General features: G+C 51.0%; 1 protein-coding gene across 1 annotated transcript; it reads right to left on the bottom strand.

The window, feature by feature from the left end:
- Window positions 1-251: 251 nt before the first annotated feature.
- Window positions 252-2,204, bottom strand: LOC123157946 (berberine bridge enzyme-like Cyn d 4). The gene has a single exon (XM_044576121.1). It carries the CDS (start codon window positions 2,147-2,149, stop codon window positions 581-583), a length of 1,569 nt encoding a protein of 522 aa, XP_044432056.1. The 5' UTR covers window positions 2,150-2,204; the 3' UTR covers window positions 252-580.
- Window positions 2,205-18,993: the final 16,789 nt, after the last annotated feature.

The following is an 18,993-nucleotide window of genomic DNA, read 5'->3' on the forward strand; positions in this document are numbered from 1 at the left end:
TCACACCTATTTGTATGGATATTTTTCCTAATATAAATTAAAGGGACCGACACTTTTTAAATCTGAGCAATCATTCCGGATTACTAGTAAGCCAACGGTCACTCGCTAAACGCATCCTTTTTGAACAATGCTATAAATCCCTATCCTCATTCGGGACCTTCCAGTGTTCAAACTATAAAAGTAAAGATAGAAATAGAAAATCGAGTGGTCGGTCGAATATTAAAAGACCACACAATTAGTAGTGCAATTAATGAACAATAACACAAACACGCTACTCCATGCCATGAATGGCCATTAACATCTCAAGAACCATCACACCCTCACCGACTACTTTTGCAGGAAAGTACACTGTCTTAACTGTAGTACTAGTAGACAACTAGACATCGGAGCAAGGATAAAAATACAACTGACATTTCTTAACCACGAAAGTAAACCGTCTGAACCAGTAGTCGTCACGAAGGATCCAATCCGATACAACTGACAGCAGTATTGTTTATGCAGCAAAGTAAGCCATCGTCGACCATGAATGATTTAGATTGTTGAGATCCGATGGATGCCTTGCCTTGGCGTGCAACCCTGCTCACTCGCGTGGCTGGTTGGCCATGGGCGGGATGCTCTGCTCGTTCCGGAAGTAGTTGGTGGGATCCGCGGCGGCCTTCACCTTGGCGAGCCTCTCGTAGTTGCCGAGGAAGTAGCGCTGGCCCCAGAACCTGGCGTTCTCGGCGGCGCCGAAGTCGTCCTCCAGCGCGTTCTGCCCGATGTCCAGGTCCCGGAAGTTGACGTACGCCTCCCGCGGGTGCTTCGTCACGTGGTGCGCCATGAACCCGTAGAAGCCGTCCAGCCAGCTCGTCGCCGCCGGCCCGCCATCGGCGCTCATCCAGTACGCGATGTACTGTATCACGTACAGCACCCCCCGCCGGTGCGGGTACGGGGTGGCGTCCTCGGGCACGCCGCACATGAACCCGCCGTGGGGCTCCAGCACGATCACCCCGGCGCCCTTCATCGTGAACCAGCTGGCGTAGATCTCCTTCCACACCGCCTTGGGGATGGCGTGCCGGACGTAGTCCGACTTGCCCTTGCTGAAGGTGGTCGGGCTGGCCGGCCTCGGCAGCAGCACGTCCTCCACCGGCTTGCTGTTGGTGAAGCTGAAGAAGGACAGCGCCGCGGACTGCAGCCAGGTCATGGGCTGGCAGTCGGCGCTCGTCATGTTCAGCTCCGGGAAGCGGTCGCGCATCGTGGAGGCCAGCGACCCGCACTCGCCGAGGTACAGCGCCCGGAACACGGCCTGCTGCCCCGTCACCATCACCGTTATCGTGAGGTCGCTGGGGAGCGCCGGCGCCACGTCCTGCCATTTGGTGAGGATGTCGATGGCGCCCTGCTCCAGCGTCTTGGCGATGTTGAACACCGTCACCGTGGCCGGGACCGGCACGAGCTGCACCTTCCACGAGAGCACCACGCCGAAGTTCCCGCCGCCGCCGCCGCGGATGGCCCAGAAGAGGTCCTCCCCCATGCCGGACCTGTCGAGGAGCTCCCCGTTGGCGTTCACCAGCTTGGCGTCCACCACCCTGTCGATGGAGAGCCCGTACTTGCGCATCATCATGCCGATGCCGCCGCCGCTGAAATGGCCGCCCACGCCGATGGTGGGGCACTCGCCGGACGGGAACGCGAGGCGGGGGTTGTTCTTGGCGACGGCGTAGTAGAGCTCCCCGATGGTGGCGCCGGACTCGACCCACGCCGTGGACGCCGCCTCGTCGACGGTGACGGCTCGGAGGCCGGCGAGGTCGAGCAGGCCGAACACCTCCTGCCGCGCCGACCGGTACGACAGGCCCTCGTAGTCGTGGCCGCCGCTGCGCACGCGGAGGCGCACGCCGTGGCCGCGGCCGCACCGGATGGCGGCCTGCACGTGCGACGCGTCGGTGGGCGTCACGATGCACAGCGGCTTTGCCGTGGTGTTGACGAACTTGGCGTTCTTGATGTAGTTGACCAGCACGCCGGCGAAGTTGCTGGAGCACTGCGTGTACACCAGCTCGCCGGGGATCTTGTCCCTCACGCACTGGAGGAAGTCGTCGGAGGAGGCCATGGCCAGGTGGACCGAGAGGAAGCTGGCGAGAAACGCGAGCGCCAGGCCTCTGCCTCTGAGCGTAGCCATCTTTTGCTTCTTCTCTGGCAGCTAAGAGAGCAGTGGTGTGTGTGTGCCTGAACCGACTGGAGCTGGCCCCTTATATACTGCTCTGCTCGAACACTAGTACAGTAGGGTTACTATATTTTCCACTGGCTCACTGCGTGTACAAGGAGCTTCGGATGGTTTTGCGTGCACGCCAGGTGACGCGTCGATTCTGGTTAGTTTCTAATCTTAACATGATATGGCGCGCACGTTAAACATCTTAGGAACGGAACCGCAGCCGATTGATTGGCATGCTTAAGCTTGAGCTTCACTCCGGGACGAGCTTGCGGTTGGCGTCGACGCCTCAACTGACTGAACAACGCTTTTGGCGATTGATTTCATTTCGTTTCATGGCCACGCGACGGCGCGTGCAAGTTCACAACGACTAAACTGGTTTGCTTTGGGCGATCCTCAAGCATACTCCAGTTCATACACGCACGCTTTTGACGGTGACACATGCTAGTACATGCTACATGGTACATGCAGATATCAATAATGACGTTTGTTCGAGTTGGATAATGAGGAAATTGGGTGACAGAATTTTGGTTGAAGCAAACGGACGCAAATGAATAAAGTCGCGCACTACTTGGCTGGCTAGGGAAGGCTGCACGAACAAACTATGTAAAACTTTGGTTCCAGGTACCGCCAGAGTGCATTAGGTCTGGCGTAGGCACAACAAATAAAGATGACGACGGGCCATCAAAGCTCAGGCCGTGAATAGGACTCGAGAGTGCAGATTTTGGTTTCCGTCGATTCTAGCAGAAAGTACACCATCGCCTCCTAATTACCCGAAAGCTCCAAGATATTTAATTAAGGCCAGCTGTTTGTTTTACTGGGAACTTCTGGCATTTTCATGTTGGCAGCAATCAAGGACCTACTTAATTACACGGGTAAATAGAACCCTTGCAAGGACTGGCATACAGTTTATGACAATGTCCTTCCTCCACCGAAATTGCTGTGCAGGTGACAGTACACACACGACATGCAGCCAACACTTATATCAAACGGTGGAGCAGCGCTGCTGCGTGCATCACATGGCGTGAACTTCAGCATCGTTCAGAAAATCGTCTCTGTATTGTCGTGTGTATAGCAGGGTTCTTCCTCTCTCCACACTATCTTCGTCCATGTTTAATAGTCGCTTCCCAGGTTGAATGGAAGGAAACTAATGAAATATAAGTTTCCGTCGAAGCAAAAGTGAACATAATATCATTGGAAACTACATTCAAATACGAATCCGCTAATATAATTTTTATGATATGCATTAATATTTTGCTAGTTAAATGTGTGGTCAAAACTTGACCCAAAATCTGAGGGGACTAATAAACTCGGATTGAGGTAATATCTATCATGGCCTTAATAAACCTGTTTTTCGAGCGATATGGACCGAGGTAGATCATACATCAGCTCAAAGATGTCATATCAAGCTAATATACGTTACTCGTATGTTCGATCATACAAACCAGAAACATATCAGAAGATTCAACCCTTAAATTCTTTCAACTCTCTAGCCACATTAGAAATATGATTCATCTCTGCAAACTCTGAGTCCATATTGTGGTAAAAATAGATAAAATTTTCTGTCGGTGTGGCCATCATATCAGAATGATAATGGTTGGAACTGATAAGAAGATCATTCGGAGTGCCATGTTTTCCCTAAGCTGGGGCGTGGGCAGGTGCCCCCCGCCCCTACCACTCCCTTGGCGGACGCGCTGCGCGCCGGAGGAGGTACCGGATCGGGAGGGGGGCGCGGGCAGGTGGCCTTCACCCCGACCTTTCCCTTGCCGTCCCTGGAGGGCGCAGCCCCTGCTTGGGCCCCGCGCGGTGGTCTTGGACCGAGATCGCCGGGTGCGCCGAGCCATGTGGCGGTGATGGCTGGGGGAGCTTCGCCGGTTCTGTCGACGACGCAGGGCAGCTCTCCGGCTGGTTCAACTCAATTGAGCCCTATTGGGGGTCGGGCAGGAGGCCCTACCCCGAACGGGGCCATGCGGGACAACATCATCGCTTTTGGAGGGATTCCGGATCCTGTATCCGAAGGTTGACGGATGAGCTGTCGTCTCCAGGATCAGCCAAATGTTGATGACATGCAGCTACGGTGCGCCATGCGGGTGACCAAGCTTCGTAATATTGAGGTCACTACTGATATGTTAGTCAACACTTCCAATTCTATCTTGCATTTTTCTAATAATGAGATTATTCATAATGCAAATCAGTTGGGAGTATCTCTGCGTGGTAATGATTTTGAAGTTTCTAAGTCCATTAATGATATCTTGGATCTTGAAGCGGAGCGCGCTTTAGAGATGATTAGAACCTAGCGGCTGTCAAACCTATGAACGATTCAGATGTAGATGCTTTGGGGGTCAATGTGCTTGATAGCTTTTGTGCAAATCTGGCACCCTTTCTTCCTGAGATTGAGGAGGATGAATATTCTACTTCCCCAAGGGACTCCATTCTTGCAGATTCTCAGGTGGCTACGTCCACTGAGCTCAGTTGTGAGGACCGGATAGAGGACCAAAACAAGCCTAAACGCAAGTGGAATCAAAGGATTTATCCGGCTTCGGCCGTGCGTAGAAGTGCTAGTATCCGAACCACTAAAAAAATTCATGATGAAATATGAAAGGAATTTTTTGGAATAGCAGAGGTCTTGAGGACTTGGCTAAAAGAAGGTTTCTAGTGGATGCTTCTACAGATCACAAATTGGATTTTATTGCCATGTCCGAAACTAGAGGGGGCAATTTCACCCCCCAGTTCCTTAGTACTCTTTTCGGGAGGGGTTGATTTCGATTGGTATTGCCTACCTCCAAGAGGAAGATCCGGTGGGATTTTACTTGGGGTTAAATGCGATTCGTTGGAAGTTCAGAATGTTGTAATGGGAGATTTTTGCGGTTAAGTTTCGGGTACGGTCGAAGGCCGATGGGTTTAATTGGGCTTTGGTGGCGGTGTATGGTGCCGCGCAGCCTGAACTCAAACCGAACTTTTTGGTGGATTTAGTCTGTATTTGCGGTAACGAGCAGCTCCCAATCCTGATTGGGGGTGATTTTAACATTATCCGTAGACGGGAGGAAAAAACAATGATAACTTTAACGGCAGATGGTTGTTTATGTTTAATACAATTATTGAAAGTTTAGACCTTCGAGAGATTGAGGTTTCTGGTAGAAAGTTCACATGGGCCAATACATTACCAATCCCAACGTTTGAGAAGCTGGACCGGGTCCTAGCAAGTGTCGAATGGGAGCAAACATGTGGGGAACAAGAGTACGTTTTCTTTCGAATCAACACGGTTTGAAAGAGAAGGGTTCCTGGATCTAATAGCAAGAGAATGGGCTAAAGATTCAAGAGGGAGAACGAATGTTGAGAGATGGCAGAATAAGATTAGGCATTTAAGGCAGTTCTTGCGGGGTTGGGCCAAACACCTGAGTGGGATATATAAGGCTGAGAAGGAAAGGCTCCTTTTACTTGTTCAATCCCTAGATTTAAAAGTTGAGTCCTCCATTTTAGATACCAGAGAGCTGGAAACTAAAGTGGAGGCGGAATTAAGACTGAAAGAACTACTTCGTGAGGAGGAATTGAAGTGGGCTCTGCGAGCTAAAGTTCGCAAAATCATCCAAGGGGATGATAACACACAATTCTTCCACATGATTGCGAATGGCAAGCATCAAAAGAAGAGAATCTTTCAGCTTGAGCAAGATGAGAGGACGATTTTAGGGCAGGAGAACCTAAATGTATATATCACCAATTACTATAAGCAGCTGTTTGGGCCCCCCGAGGATAATTTCGTATCCTTGGATGAGTCGAGGGTTGAGGATGTTCCTCGGCTCGCAGCAGATGAGAACGATATTTTGACAGCCCTCTTTTTCGGAGAAAGAGGTGTTTGAAGCAATTTCCCAAATGAAAAATAATAAAGCTCCAGGACCGGATGGTTTATAAAAAGTGTTGGCACACCATTAAGGGGGACTTGCTCCCGATGTTCCAGGATCTTTTCTTGGGACAGTTACAGCTATTTTACTTGAACTTCGGTACAATTACTTTTCTTCCTAAGAAAACAGAGGCTGTGAGGATTGAGCAATTTAGGTCGATCTATCTTCTTAATGTTAGCCTTAAAATCTTCACCAAAGTTGGGACTAGTAGGCTTACGCAGATTGCGCATTTTGTGGTGCAGCCGTCTCAATCTGCTTTCATGCCGGATAGAAACATCCTAGAAGGGGTTGTGGTTCTGCATGAAACGCTCCATGAAATCCACACGAAAAAACTAGATGAGGTGGTTTTCAAAGTGGATTTTGAGAAAGCGCACGACAAGGTAAAATGGCCTTTTCTTCAGCAGGCTTTGCGTATGAAAGGATTCGATCAGGCCTGGAGAGACCAGGTAGATTCTTTCACGCAAAAAGGGAGTGTTGGAATCAGGGTAAATGATGACATAGGTCATTATTTCCAGACACACAAGGGTCTGATACAAGGAGATCCAATGTCGCTGATTCTGTTCAACATAGTCATTAACATGTTGACAATCCTAATAGGAAGGGCTAAGGATGATGGCCAGGTAGGTGGCCTCGTTCCACATTTAGTTGACGGGGGAGTGTCTATCCTACAGTATGCTGATGATACTATCATCTTTATGGAGCATGATTTTGCTAAAGCTAGAAACATGAAGCTGGTATTGTGTTTGTTGGAACAATTATCGGGGTTAAAGATTAACTTCCACAAAAGTGAATTGTTCTGCTTTGGAAGAGCTAAAGAAGAACAACAAGCTTACAAGGAATTGTTCGGGTGCGAATTGCGGTCTTTACCCTTCACGTATTTGGGTATACCAATCCACCATCGCAAGTTTTCAAACAAGGAGTGGAAGAGCATTGAAGATCGATTTAAAAAAACTGAGCTGCTGGAAGGACAAGCTTATGTCATACGGAGGACGATTGATTCTGATTAATTCGGTTCTCACAAGTATGCCTATATTTCTCTTGTCCTTTTTTGAACTACCAGTTGGAGTACGGAAAAGGCTAGATTTCTATCAATCGCACTTCTTCTGCAATAGCAATGAATTAAATAGAAAATGCAGACTCACTAAGTGGGATATCATTTGTAGGCCGAAAGACCAAGGGGGTTTAGGCATTGAAAATTTAGAGGTGAAGAACATATGTCTTCTCAGCAAGTAGTTGTATAAGTTATGTGTAGAGATGATACGTCTCCAACATATCTATATTTTTTGATTGTTCCATGCTATTATTTTACCTGTTTTGGATGTTTGTGGGCTTTATTTTATACATTATTATCATTTTTGGGACTAAACTACTAACCGGAGGCCCAGCCCGTATTGCTGTTTTTTTGCCTATTTCAGTATTTCGAAGAAAATGAATATCAAACGGAGTCCAAACAGAATGAAACCTTCGGGAGCGTGATTTTTGAAACGAACGTGATCCAGAGGACGTGAAGTGCAAGTCAAGAAACAACCGGAGCCTCCACGAGATAGGAGGGCCCCCCCCCCTGTTGGGCGCGGCCCCCTGTCTCATGGGCCCCTCGGGCGTCCACCGACGTACTTCTTCCTCCTATATAAGTCTACATACCCCAAAAACATTCAGGAGCCACCTAAAGAAATATTGCCGCCACCGTAACCTTCTGTATCTGCGAGATCCCATCTTAGAGTCGTCGCCGGCGTTCTGCCGGAGGGGGGATCCACCACGGAGGGCTTCTACATCAACATCCTTGCCCCTCCAATGAGTTGTGAGTAGTTTACCACAGACCTACGGGTCCATAGTTATTAGCTAGATGGCTTATTCTCTCTTTTTGGATCTCAATACAATGTTCTTCCCTTCTCTTGTGAAGAACTATCCGATGTAATCTCTTTTTGCGGTGTGTTTGTCAAGATCCGATGAATTGTGGGTTTATGATCAGATTTATCTATGGATAATTATTGAATCTTCTCTGAATTCTTTTATATGATTGAGTTATCTTTGCAAGTCTCTTCGAATTATCGGTTTGGTTTGGCCTACTAGATTGATCTTTCTTGCCATGGGAGAAGTGCTTAGCTTTGGGTTCAATCTTGCGGTGTTCTTACCTAGTGACAGAAAGGGTTGCAAGACACGTATTGTATTGTTGCCATCGAGGATAACAAGATGGGGTTTATATCATATTGCTTGAGTTTATCCCTCTACATCATGTCATCTTGCTTAATGCGTTACTTTGTTCTTATGAACTTAATACTCTAGATGCATGCTGGATAGCGGTTGATTTGTGGAGTAATAGTAGTAGATGCAGGCAGGAGTCGGTCTACTTGTTGCAGACGTGATGCCTATATACATGATCATGCCTAGATAACGTCATAATTATTCGCTTTTCTATCAATTGCTTGACAGTAATTTGTTCACCCACCGTAAAACTTATGCTCTCGAGAGAAGCCTCTAGTGAAACCTATGGCCCCGGGGTTTATCTCTTATCATATTTGCTTTCAATCTACTTTTACTTGCATCTTTATTTTCTGCATCTATATTATAAAATACCAAAAATATATTTATCTTATCATACTATCTCTATCAGATCTCACTTTCGCAAGTGGGCGTGAAGGGATTGACAATCCCTTTATCGCGTTGGTTGCGAGTTCTTTGTTTGTTTGTGTAGGTTCGTGGGACTTGTTGAGAAGCCTCCTACTAGATTGATACCTTGGTTCTCAAAAACTGAGGAAAATACTTACGCTACTGTGCTGCATCACCCTCTCCTCTTCGAGGAAAACTAACGCAAGCTCAAGACGTAGCAAGAAGGATTTCTGGCGCTGTTGCCGGTGAGGTCTTCGCTCAAGTCAAGACTTACCAAGTACCCATCACAAACTCATCTCCCTCGCATTTACATTATTTGCCATTTGCCTCTCGTTTTCCTCTCCCCCACTTCACCTTTGCCGTTTTATTCGCCCTCTCTTTCTTCCTTGCTTTTGTTTGCCGTTATGTCTGAAATTGGGGAGATTATCGTTGATATGGACAATAATGATAACATGGAAAATTCTGATGCTCCGGCTGAAGAACCCCCTATCTTGCATACTAAAAAGTTTTGAATCGATAGTGGTAACATTATTGGAAAAGGTGTTATTCAAGATTTCTTTACTTGTGCCGGTGCTTTACCTTCTATGGGTGATTCTATTCTTCATAAAACTAGTAGTCTTGCGGATGCTATTGCCAACTTGAAAGGCAATTTATGCATATGCATCCTTGCATACAAAGAATCTTTCTAGAATTTTCCAATATTAAGCATTCTTCTGTTAAGCACGTTGTTACTATCTTTTTGGCTCATGACTTTAGATTTATAATAAGAGAGGCCAAAGAAATCTTTGCGCACTATAGGGTGGACGCCGGTCGTCCTCCCATAGAGGCGGTCCTCTTTGATCAAGAGGAAATTAGGCGTTTTCAAGCTTCAGACTATGTTGCTTTCAATGAAAACCTTAGAAAAAAGGTCCCTACCAAAGTCTTGATTGATAGAATTTATGAACTTAATAATGATTTTGCTCTTCGAAATAATGAGCTAGGATACTCTCTTGAGTATAGGCTCACTAGATTTTGCCAAAAGAATGCTTTTAGTGATGAATTAGTTGTACATTATGAAGGGCCAAGGGAGGAACCCGTTCCTCCTGAGATTGATCTTGGGGACTTTTGTCCCACTAAATTTAGCCCTTTTGATTATTTTTGCTTGCCTCAAAGAAAACTTGCTGCCGAACATAGAGAATATGAGCTGAGTTTTCAAGATCTATCTTATTATTATGGTACTACTTAGATCTATCATCACTTTTATGCCTAGCTAGGGGCGTTAAACGATAGCGCTAGTTGGGAGGCAACCCAATTTTCTTTATGTTCTTTGTTTTTGTTCCTGTTTAGTGTTAAATTTTGTTTCTACTTTCTGTTTAGATGTGTTTTTATCTTTTAATTAGTGTTTGTGCCAAGTAGAACCTATAGGATAACCTATGATATGAGTTGATTTGATTCTGCTGAAAAAAGGAAACTTTGTGCTCACGAGAAAAAATTCAATAAATCACAAGAACGAGATTTTGCATTGATTCTTTTTTCTGATGTTTAATAAACAAATTGTTTAGGACGTCCTATTTTTGTAGGATTTTTAGAGTTCCATAAGTTTGTGTTAGTTACAGATTGCTACAGACTGTTCTGTTTTTGACAGATTCTGTTTTTCGTGTGTTGTTTGCTTATTTTGATGCATTTATGGCTAGTAAAATAGTTTATGAACCATATAGAACTTGGAATACAGTAGGTTTAACACCAATATAAATAAAGAATAAGTTCATTCAGTACCTTATGTGGTGGTTTTGTTTTCTTTCACTAACGGAGCTTATAAGGTTTGGTGTTGTGAAGTTTTCAAGTTTTGGGTAAAGCTTTTATGGACTATGGAATAAAGAGTGGAAAGAGCCTAAGCTTGGGGATGCCCAAGGCACCCCAAGATATTCAAGGATAGCCAAAAGCCTAACCTTGGGATGCCCCCGGAAGGCATCCCCTCTTTCGTCTTTGTTCATTGGTAACTTTACTTGGAGCTATATTTTTATTCACCACATGGTATGTGTTTTGCTTGGAGCGTCGTGTATTATATTGGTCTTTGCTTGTTAGTTTACCATCATCATCCTTTCTGTAACACACCTTTTGGGAGAAGCCTATTTGCTTAGGATTTGATAGAATACTCTATGTGCTTCACTTATATCTTTTAGAGCACGGTGGTAGATTAATTTTGAAGAAATTGCTAGTCTCTCATGCTTCACTTATATTATTTTGAGAGCCTTTTAGAACAGCATGATATTTGCTATGGTCATAAAGTTGGTCCTAGAATGATGAGCATCCAAGTTGGGTATAATAAAAACTATTATAGAAAGTGAATTGGATGCTATGATCAATTTGATGCTTGATAATTGTTTTGAGATATGGAGGTAGTGATATTAAAGTCATGCTAGTTAGGTGATTATGAATTTAAAAAATGCTTGTGTTGAAGTTTGTGATTCCCGTAGCATGCACGTATGGTGAACCGCTTTGTGATGAAGTTGGAGCACAATTTTATTTATTGAGTGTCTTCCTTATGAGTGGCGGTCGGGGACGAGCGATGGTCTTTTCCTACCAATCTATCCCCCTAGGAGCATGCGCGTAGTGCTTTGGTTTTTGATGACTTCTAAATTTTTGCAACAAGTATATGAGTTCTTCTGACTAATGTTGAGTCCATGGATTATACGCACCCTTTCACCCTTCCATTATTGCTAGCCTCTCTTGTACCGTGCAACCTTCGCCGGTGCCATACACCCACAATATACCTTCCTCAAAACAGCCACCATACCTACCTATTATGGCATTCTCATAGCCATTCTGACATATATTACCATGCAACTTTCCACCGTTCCGTTCATATGACACGCATTAATTTTGTCATATTGCTCTTTGCATGATCATGTAGTTGACATTGTATTTGTGGCAAGGCCACCTTCATAATCTTCATACATGTCACTCTTGATTCATTGCATATCCCGGTACACCGCCGGAGGCATTCATATAGAGTCATACCTTGTTCTAGTTTTGAGTTGTAAATCCATAAAAGTGTGATGATCTTCATTGTTAGAGCATTGTCCTAGTGAGGAAAGGATGATGAAGACTATGATTCCCCCACAAGTCGGGATGAGACTTCGGACTTTACAAAAAAAGAGAAAAAAAGAGAGAAATGCCAAAAAAAGGGAAGGCCAAAGAAAAAAAAGAAAACAAAGAAAACAAAAAAATGAGAGAAAAAGAGAGAAGGGACAATGCTACTATCTCTTTTTCCACACTTGTGTTTCAAAATAGCACCATGATCTTCATGATAGAGAGTCTCATAGTTTGTCACTTTCATATACTGGTGGGAATTTTTCATTATAGAACTTGGCTTGTATATTCCAATGATGGGCTTTCTCAAAATGCCCTAGGTCTTCGTGAGCAAGCAAGTTGGATGCACACCCTATCGGATTTCGGGTTCCGGCAGACCCTCAAGGTTCGAACTCTGGGGTGCGCGCCGAGATCACGCCTCCTACCTACTCACGTGTCGTCGCCTCGCAAAGGATCTAAACTATACGAAGAACAACACAAGGGACACGAGGTTTATACTAGTTCGGGCCACCATTGTGGTGTAATACCCTACTCTAGTTTGTGGTGTGGTGGATTGCCTCAGGGGCTGGTGATGAACAATACAATGGAAGAACTGCCTCGCGAGGGGAGGAGTTCTTGTGTTGGTGGTTCTGGCTAAGGTTCGGCTGATCGATCTCTGGATCAGGTCTCCTCTATGCTATGGTAGCTAGTCCAATTTATAGAGCGAGGCCCTGGTCCTCTTCCCAAATATTGAGCGAGAAGGGCGCCAACAATTGGCCATTTTGAAGGGGAATATCTAGTACACTTATCCTGACTAAAGTTGGTCCTCGCCTGCCAAAGACTCTAACGATGTCGCCGGCTTGGGCTCCACGATGACCTCCATCCTGCCGTTCTGCTGGTCTTGGTCTTGTTGCACCGAAATGGTTGTCTTTGCTTGATACCCTTGCCTGCGCTTTCCCCCTTTGCACCAAAGAGGAAACAAGGACTCTGCGCAGTCCGGCGCCCGCCTGGCTTCTGTCGTCATGGCTTGCATCACGGGCACCTCGTGAGGTACCCCGCCTTGATCTCTCCGCCTCCTCGTGAGCCAGCCTGACGAGGCTGTTCCTGAGGAAGCTTCCCGTCATCTGCCCCGCGAGGCTTGGCCCCTCGAGAGGGTCTCGAGCTTGTGTTGACAAAGATGGGCCGTGCTGGGCCACTCTTTGAGCCACGCCGCAGGCCGCAGGCAGGCAAGTCTGGGTACCCCCATTCCCAGAACGCCGACAGTAGCCCTCAGGCCCAAGGCGCGCCCGGACTTGGCTTAGCAGAGAAGCAAAGGGGCAAGTGCGAAGCGCCGCGGGCCCCAACAACCTGCGGCCTTGGTTGCCGTGTGGCGGTTGATTGGACGTGGGCGTCCCTTCTTCCCCACGGCGCCTCGGCAACCGCATGACTTGACAAGTCCCTACATACAAAACGGGTCATGATTACCTGTGATCGTGGAGGCCGGTGGTTGGCTTCCCCCGGCTATATGTACGGAACGGCGCGAGCCCTTCCAGTCCATCTTTTCCTGCTACTCTCCTTCTTCTTATTCCTCGCCCTTGCTCCACCTTACGCCAATGGCACTAATCCGCCGGTTTTCTGCCGAAGAGAAAGGGAAGGCCCCCGAGAGGGTCCTGTCCCGCTTCCGCCAAAGAAGCGGCTCGTCTCCTGCCGCGGAGAAGGGGGTGCTTGGCAAGAGGTGCCGAGGCCATGGTTCGAGCGGCCGCCGCCTGGATTCCCATTGCCATTGTATGCCCGGATCGAGGGCCTTGAAGAGGCAGACACCGAGCGACATCGCCAGAGGCGCCGTCGCCGCACGCGGACTACAGCGGTGCGCGCCGTTCCTCTCGGAGTTCACGCCGAGGGCTCCTCTCGTGAGCTTGTGCTTCACGCCGCCATGCCTCCTCGATCTTGGATTCGCCTTCCTCCCTCCTCCGCCTTTGAGATTCCACCAAGGGGGGCTCTTAAGCTCTGGCTGCAGCACGCCGACTGCAGTACTCCTGCGACCGAAGCGAATGTCGAGGTCGTTGCTCCGGGCAAGGTCTTCATGAACCGGGGCTGGGGCGAGATCGCCCGGATCTGCCGATCCGAGGGGGCCCTCGTGATCCACCTGGATTACGATGGCGCCTCCCTGATGCTCTTCAAGGTCTTCGACGAAGATGGACGCCGGATGGAGTGCTGCCCCAAAGGCAGCGGCCGAAGTTCTGGAGCGGCGAGGACCAGGCCTGCCGCCCGCCCTTCCAGCAGCTCCCCAGATGGCAGCGGGTGCACCGGAGGGTCCAGTGACTCTTCCGGGCTCTTCCTGACTTCGGCGACGAGCGATGACAGCTACGAGCCTCCGAGCTTGCGTCGTGCCCGAAGCAGGGCCGGTGTGCCCGGCGGTCGACGCGGCTGATCTGGATGAGGTTGGCGCCGGCCTTGCGCGGCCCACTGTTGATGATGGCGTCTGCCGTCATGGTCCCTGTAGTTAGGACTCCTTAGGATTCGCGTCTTATGTCCCTGCGAGGAGCCAAGAATATACCCCGTGGGGTCTTGTAAGGTGCCTGTAGTTTCTTTTGTTAATATGATCCTTATCGTGAAGCAGTGTGAGATGCTCGTCCCGTCTTAGCTTAGTTTTTCCTTTCGAACCTCACGAGGACTTGGCGCTCTGCGCTGACAGGTCCCGGTCCCCAGGCAAGCTTTAGCCGTCGCTGGTATGCCAGGTCGCGATGCCGTGGTCAAGGCCAGGAGGTGAGCGGCCCGAGGTCCAGTAAGAGCCCCTGAGTCGCGATGCTCAGGAGGTCCCCTTTAGCGCTCAAGCAGTCATCGTTCGGTGAGAAAGAAGCGCAACGTTGCCAACATGGAACTGCATTAGGTGCGAGGTCGGTGCTGGGATAGCTAGTATCTCCGGAGGATGACTTATCTCAGGAGTCTGAAGCCTTTCCTTGGCGCGGCACCAGGCCCGCGCGTCGGCAGCTGAGGAGTTGCCTAGCGAGGTCCTCGCGAGCCTCCTTCCTCTCGCCTTTATTCCCCTTCGTGCTCTATGTCCTCGGGTCCCGGCCCTCGAGCGAGCTCAGCCGTCGCTGGTATGCCAGGTCGCGATGCTGTGGACAAGGCCAGGAGGTGAGGGCTGGAGAGCCAGTAAGACTCCATGAGTCGCGATGCTCAGGTACCCCCCTTTAACGTGCAAGCGGTTCGCGCGGACAAGAGGGAAGGGGACGCTGCGAAGGCCTCGCCCGACGCTGCTCCTTGAAGAGATCCTGCAAGCTCATCACAAGGAAGACGAGGGTTTGCCGTTACAATTGCCAGCCAGCTACTGGTTGCTCTGGAGGGGTGACATGGGCACTGAGGGCCTGGTGAGGTGGCGCCTTGCGAGGTTGCCACGGCCAGAGCTCAGCCACTCAGGTTTGTCGATGCTGTAGGGACGGACCCATGCGCAAGCGTCGTGCCGTTAGGGAGCAGCTCCATAAGTTGGTGTCAATTGAACGGGCGATTAAGTCGAGCACGTTAAGTATGAAGGAGCAAATCCATTTAGATAGACGCAGAAAAAGGAAAACACCGCTGGGTCGGGCCCGAGCGACTTGGGGATAATGTAGCCCGAGGGGCGCCCCCAACAAAGTAAGCTAAAAACATGAACAAAAGGGGTACATGCCGCAGGGACGGACCCACGCGGCCTGGGAATGATGTAGCCCTGGGGGCGCTCCCAGCTGAAAATGGAACTCGAAGGATGTAACCTGATGATGTTGGGGATGAAGGGATGCTGAAGTAGCGGACGATGTGCGCTGCGGAAGTCGATCTTCACGAGTCCCCAGGCCCATTAGCCTCGGGAGGCTCCGGAGGCGCTGGCGGCTCCTTGAGGACCATCTCCATCTCCGCCAGGACCGCAGAATGCCTGACCTCTTGAGCCTCCAGAATGCTCCTCATGAGGCGCTGACGCACAACAGCCGCGTTCGGCAAGCCGTAAGGCATGCGAACATAGCTGTGGGGTGGACCTTCGCAGCATCCCACGCGTGAGGGCCAGAAGCGCTCCTGAGAGGCGACTCGGTTGAGCCCTGGTACGTCGATGCAGACGCACAGCCCACCATCCTCGCCTGGATGGGGAGCTACGGCGGGCAAGCGGCGGCCGCCACTCTTGACTCTCGACTCCTGCAGCTCCTGAACGATCTCGCTGATGAACTCCTGAGGGTTTGGCCCTCCTCGCCTTGCTCCTTCCTGAGGGAAACGTGCTTTGAAACACGCCTCCAAGTGGTGCCCGAGCGCCTCCCTCGTGATCTTGGCAAAGTCGATGGCCCTCCAGGAGAGAGCCCCCGCGCCTTGCCCGAGGAGGGCGCCGGGCGCGCCTTCCTATGCGACAGAGGGAGGCGCCCCTTGGACGGGCGCGGATCCTGAGGTGCCCGCCTCTCGAGGGTTCGGACCAGGAGATGTCTTCTTCTTCTTCTTAGGGATTGCCTCGGGAAACCTTCCGCTCCTATGATCTGGGTCTTTGATTAACGCAGCCTGAAAAGCACGCTCCGGAGAACACACAACATCCCTCTCCTCACAAGGCACCATGATGACTCCACCGCTTCCTGGCATCTTGAGGACATTGTAGCCGTCATGAGTCACTGCCATGAACTTGGGCCAGGGCTGGGTACCCGAGCATGGCATTGTACGGCAGGCGGATGTGGGCGACATCAAAGTCAATGAGCTCGGTGCGGTAGTTGTCGCGCTGCCCAAAGGTGACAGGAAGGCGGACTTGCCCTATTGGAACAGTGGAACCATCAGTGACTCCTGAGAAAGGCTTAGTTGGCTGAAGTTGATTGTATGGCACTTGGAGATTGTTGAACGTCTTGACGGACAGGACGTTGAGTCCTGCTCCGCCATCGATGAGGGTTCTGGTGACCTGCACATTGCTGACGATTGGGGAACAAAGCATCGGGAGGACTCTGGCTGTGGCTGCGCACTTGAGCTGATCTGCTGAGCTGAACGTGATGGCGCACGCTGACCACCTGAGAGGGCGCGTGGCCTCAAGCTTGGGGAGGACTGCATTCACCTCGCGAGCAAACTGTTTGAAGATGCGTTGAGAGGCTGGGGCCTGAGCGCCGCCCAAGATACAAGCGATTGCACACGGCTCCTGGAAGCCCCCAGCCCCTTTGTCCTGATGATGGTCTTCGTTCCTTCTCGGTTGCGGTGGTAGAGGAGGGAGGCCTGCGTTGCCTTGTGGGCGATCCTCGTGAGGCTAATCCCTCCAACCCCCCTCGCGAGGCTGGTCCTGCTAGCGGTCCTCGTGAGGTTGGTCACACCACCCTTCGCGAGGGCCACGGTCTTCCCATCGTCCTCCACCTCTTCCTCCTCCTCGGCCATAGCCCCGGTCGCTGTGCTCGGGGCGTCGGCCGACACGCACATCCCGCACAGCCCTGAGCTCTTGGCATTCGTTGGTGTTGTGGGTGTGGAGGTCATGGTACATGCAGTACCGGCTGCCCTTGGATGACTCAGGCTGATCCCTGCCTCGCTTGGTGTATGGTTCTGCTGCAAGCACGGCAGCCCCCTTGCGCTTCACGTCCTTGACCTTAGGCTTCTTCTCTTCTGGATCGGCAGCCGGAAGCTCGAGGAGGGAAAGGCACCCTTCCTCAGCCCTGGCGCACTTGGTCGCCAAATTGAATAGCTCCAGGGATGTGCACAGGTCTTCATGGATTGCTAGCTCCTCTTTCATCTTGATGTCACGCACGCTATCGGAGAAGGCCGAAATGATGGCCTCCTCAGTCACCCTGGGGATCTTGAGGTGAGCGTTGTTGAAGCGTTGGATGTACTTTTGCAGGGTCTCTCCTGGCTGCTGCTTGATGCAGCGCAGGTCGCTCATGGCCGGGGGCCGGTCGCGAGTGCCTTGGAAGTTGGCGATGAAGCGGATGCGCATCTCGTCCCAGGAGGAAATCGTGCCAGGAGCCAGGTTCAGGAGCCAGGTGCGGGCACCGTCCTTGAGCGCCATGGGAAACCAGTTCGCCATGACCTTCTCGTCCCCGTTGGCGGCTTCGATGCCCAGCTCATAGAGCTGGAGGAACTCCGCAGGATCAGCCATGCCGTCGTAGTGCGGGGGCAGATCTGGTTTGAACTTGCTCGACCAGGCCACGCTGCGCAGCTCGGCGGTGAAGGCACGGCAGCCTGCCGTGGCCACAGGAGGCCTTTGGTGACGAAGAGCTTGATCTTGGAGGTCTCCGCGCGCTGCCGCCAGGAGCTGCGCGGGGTCTTGGCGCGCTGGAGCAGGAGCGCGGTCATGACGGGCCGGTGCGGGGAGCACCCGGGCAGCTTCTTGGGGACGAGGGATCTCTTGGCTGCTCTTCTCTGGCGCCGGACGGAGTGGGTCCTGTCCAGGGGCCGCGTGTCTTGGGGCCAGGGCGCCTTCTTGAGGGGGAGGCGGCTGAGGCGCCTCCGGAGCTTCGTTGCCCGCACAGGGAGGGCGGCGGTGCAGCGAGAGGGATGGTGCGGGGGAGCCCCCAGTGGTGCTGACGAGCTCGGTGATGCGGGCGAGCCACTCGTCATAGAGGTCGTCGACGGGACGATAGTGCATCAGCTCTCGCGCCAGGAGTAGCGCGGCGTGCGCGTCCGCAGGAGCGCGACGGGCGTAGGACGATGAACCGGTAGGAGTCAGCGATGGGGTGGCGGTGCGGCCTTCTCGCCGCACCGAAGGATGCAGGGACGACGCCTGCTGCTCGTTCCCCGCCAGGCCGGTGGCGGCGTGGATGGCAGGCGACAGGGAACGACGGGGAGGCCCTCCGACAGGGGCCGTCTGGGCAACATGGGCCGCGAGGGCAGCCCGGCGCTCGGCGCGGGCTCGACGAGCATCAGACATGGATACGGTGGACGGCGAAACGCAAGGCGGTGGAAGGCGGATTCCGGCGCACCCCTACCTGGCACGCCAAATGTTGGATTTTGGGTTCCGGCAGACCCTCAAGGTTCGAACTCTAGGGTGCGCGCCGAGAACACACCTCCTACCTACTCACGTCTCGTCGCCTCGCAAAGGATCTAAACTACACGAAGAACAACACAAGGGACACAAGGTTTATACTAGTTCGGGCCACCATTGTGGTGTAATACCCTACTCTGGTTTGTGGTGTGGTGGATTGCCTCAGGGGCTGGTGATGAAAATTACAATGGAAGAACTGCCTCGCGAGGGGAGGAGTTCTTGTGTTGGTGGTTCTGGCTAAGGTTCGGCTGATCGATCTCTGGATCAGGTCTCCTCTATGCTATGGTAGCTAGTCCTATTTATAGAGCGAGGCCCTGGTCCTC

The sequence above is a fragment of the Triticum aestivum genome, chromosome 7B, assembly GCF_018294505.1.
Source record: "Triticum aestivum cultivar Chinese Spring chromosome 7B, IWGSC CS RefSeq v2.1, whole genome shotgun sequence".
Classification (NCBI taxonomy): Eukaryota; Viridiplantae; Streptophyta; class Magnoliopsida; order Poales; family Poaceae; genus Triticum; species Triticum aestivum.

Bases quoted from the DNA above. Each gene is read 5' to 3' on its own strand.
- LOC123157946 (XM_044576121.1), bottom strand. From the start codon at position 2,149: ATGGCTACGCTCAGAGGCAGAGGCCTGGCGCTCGCGTTTCTCGCCAGC.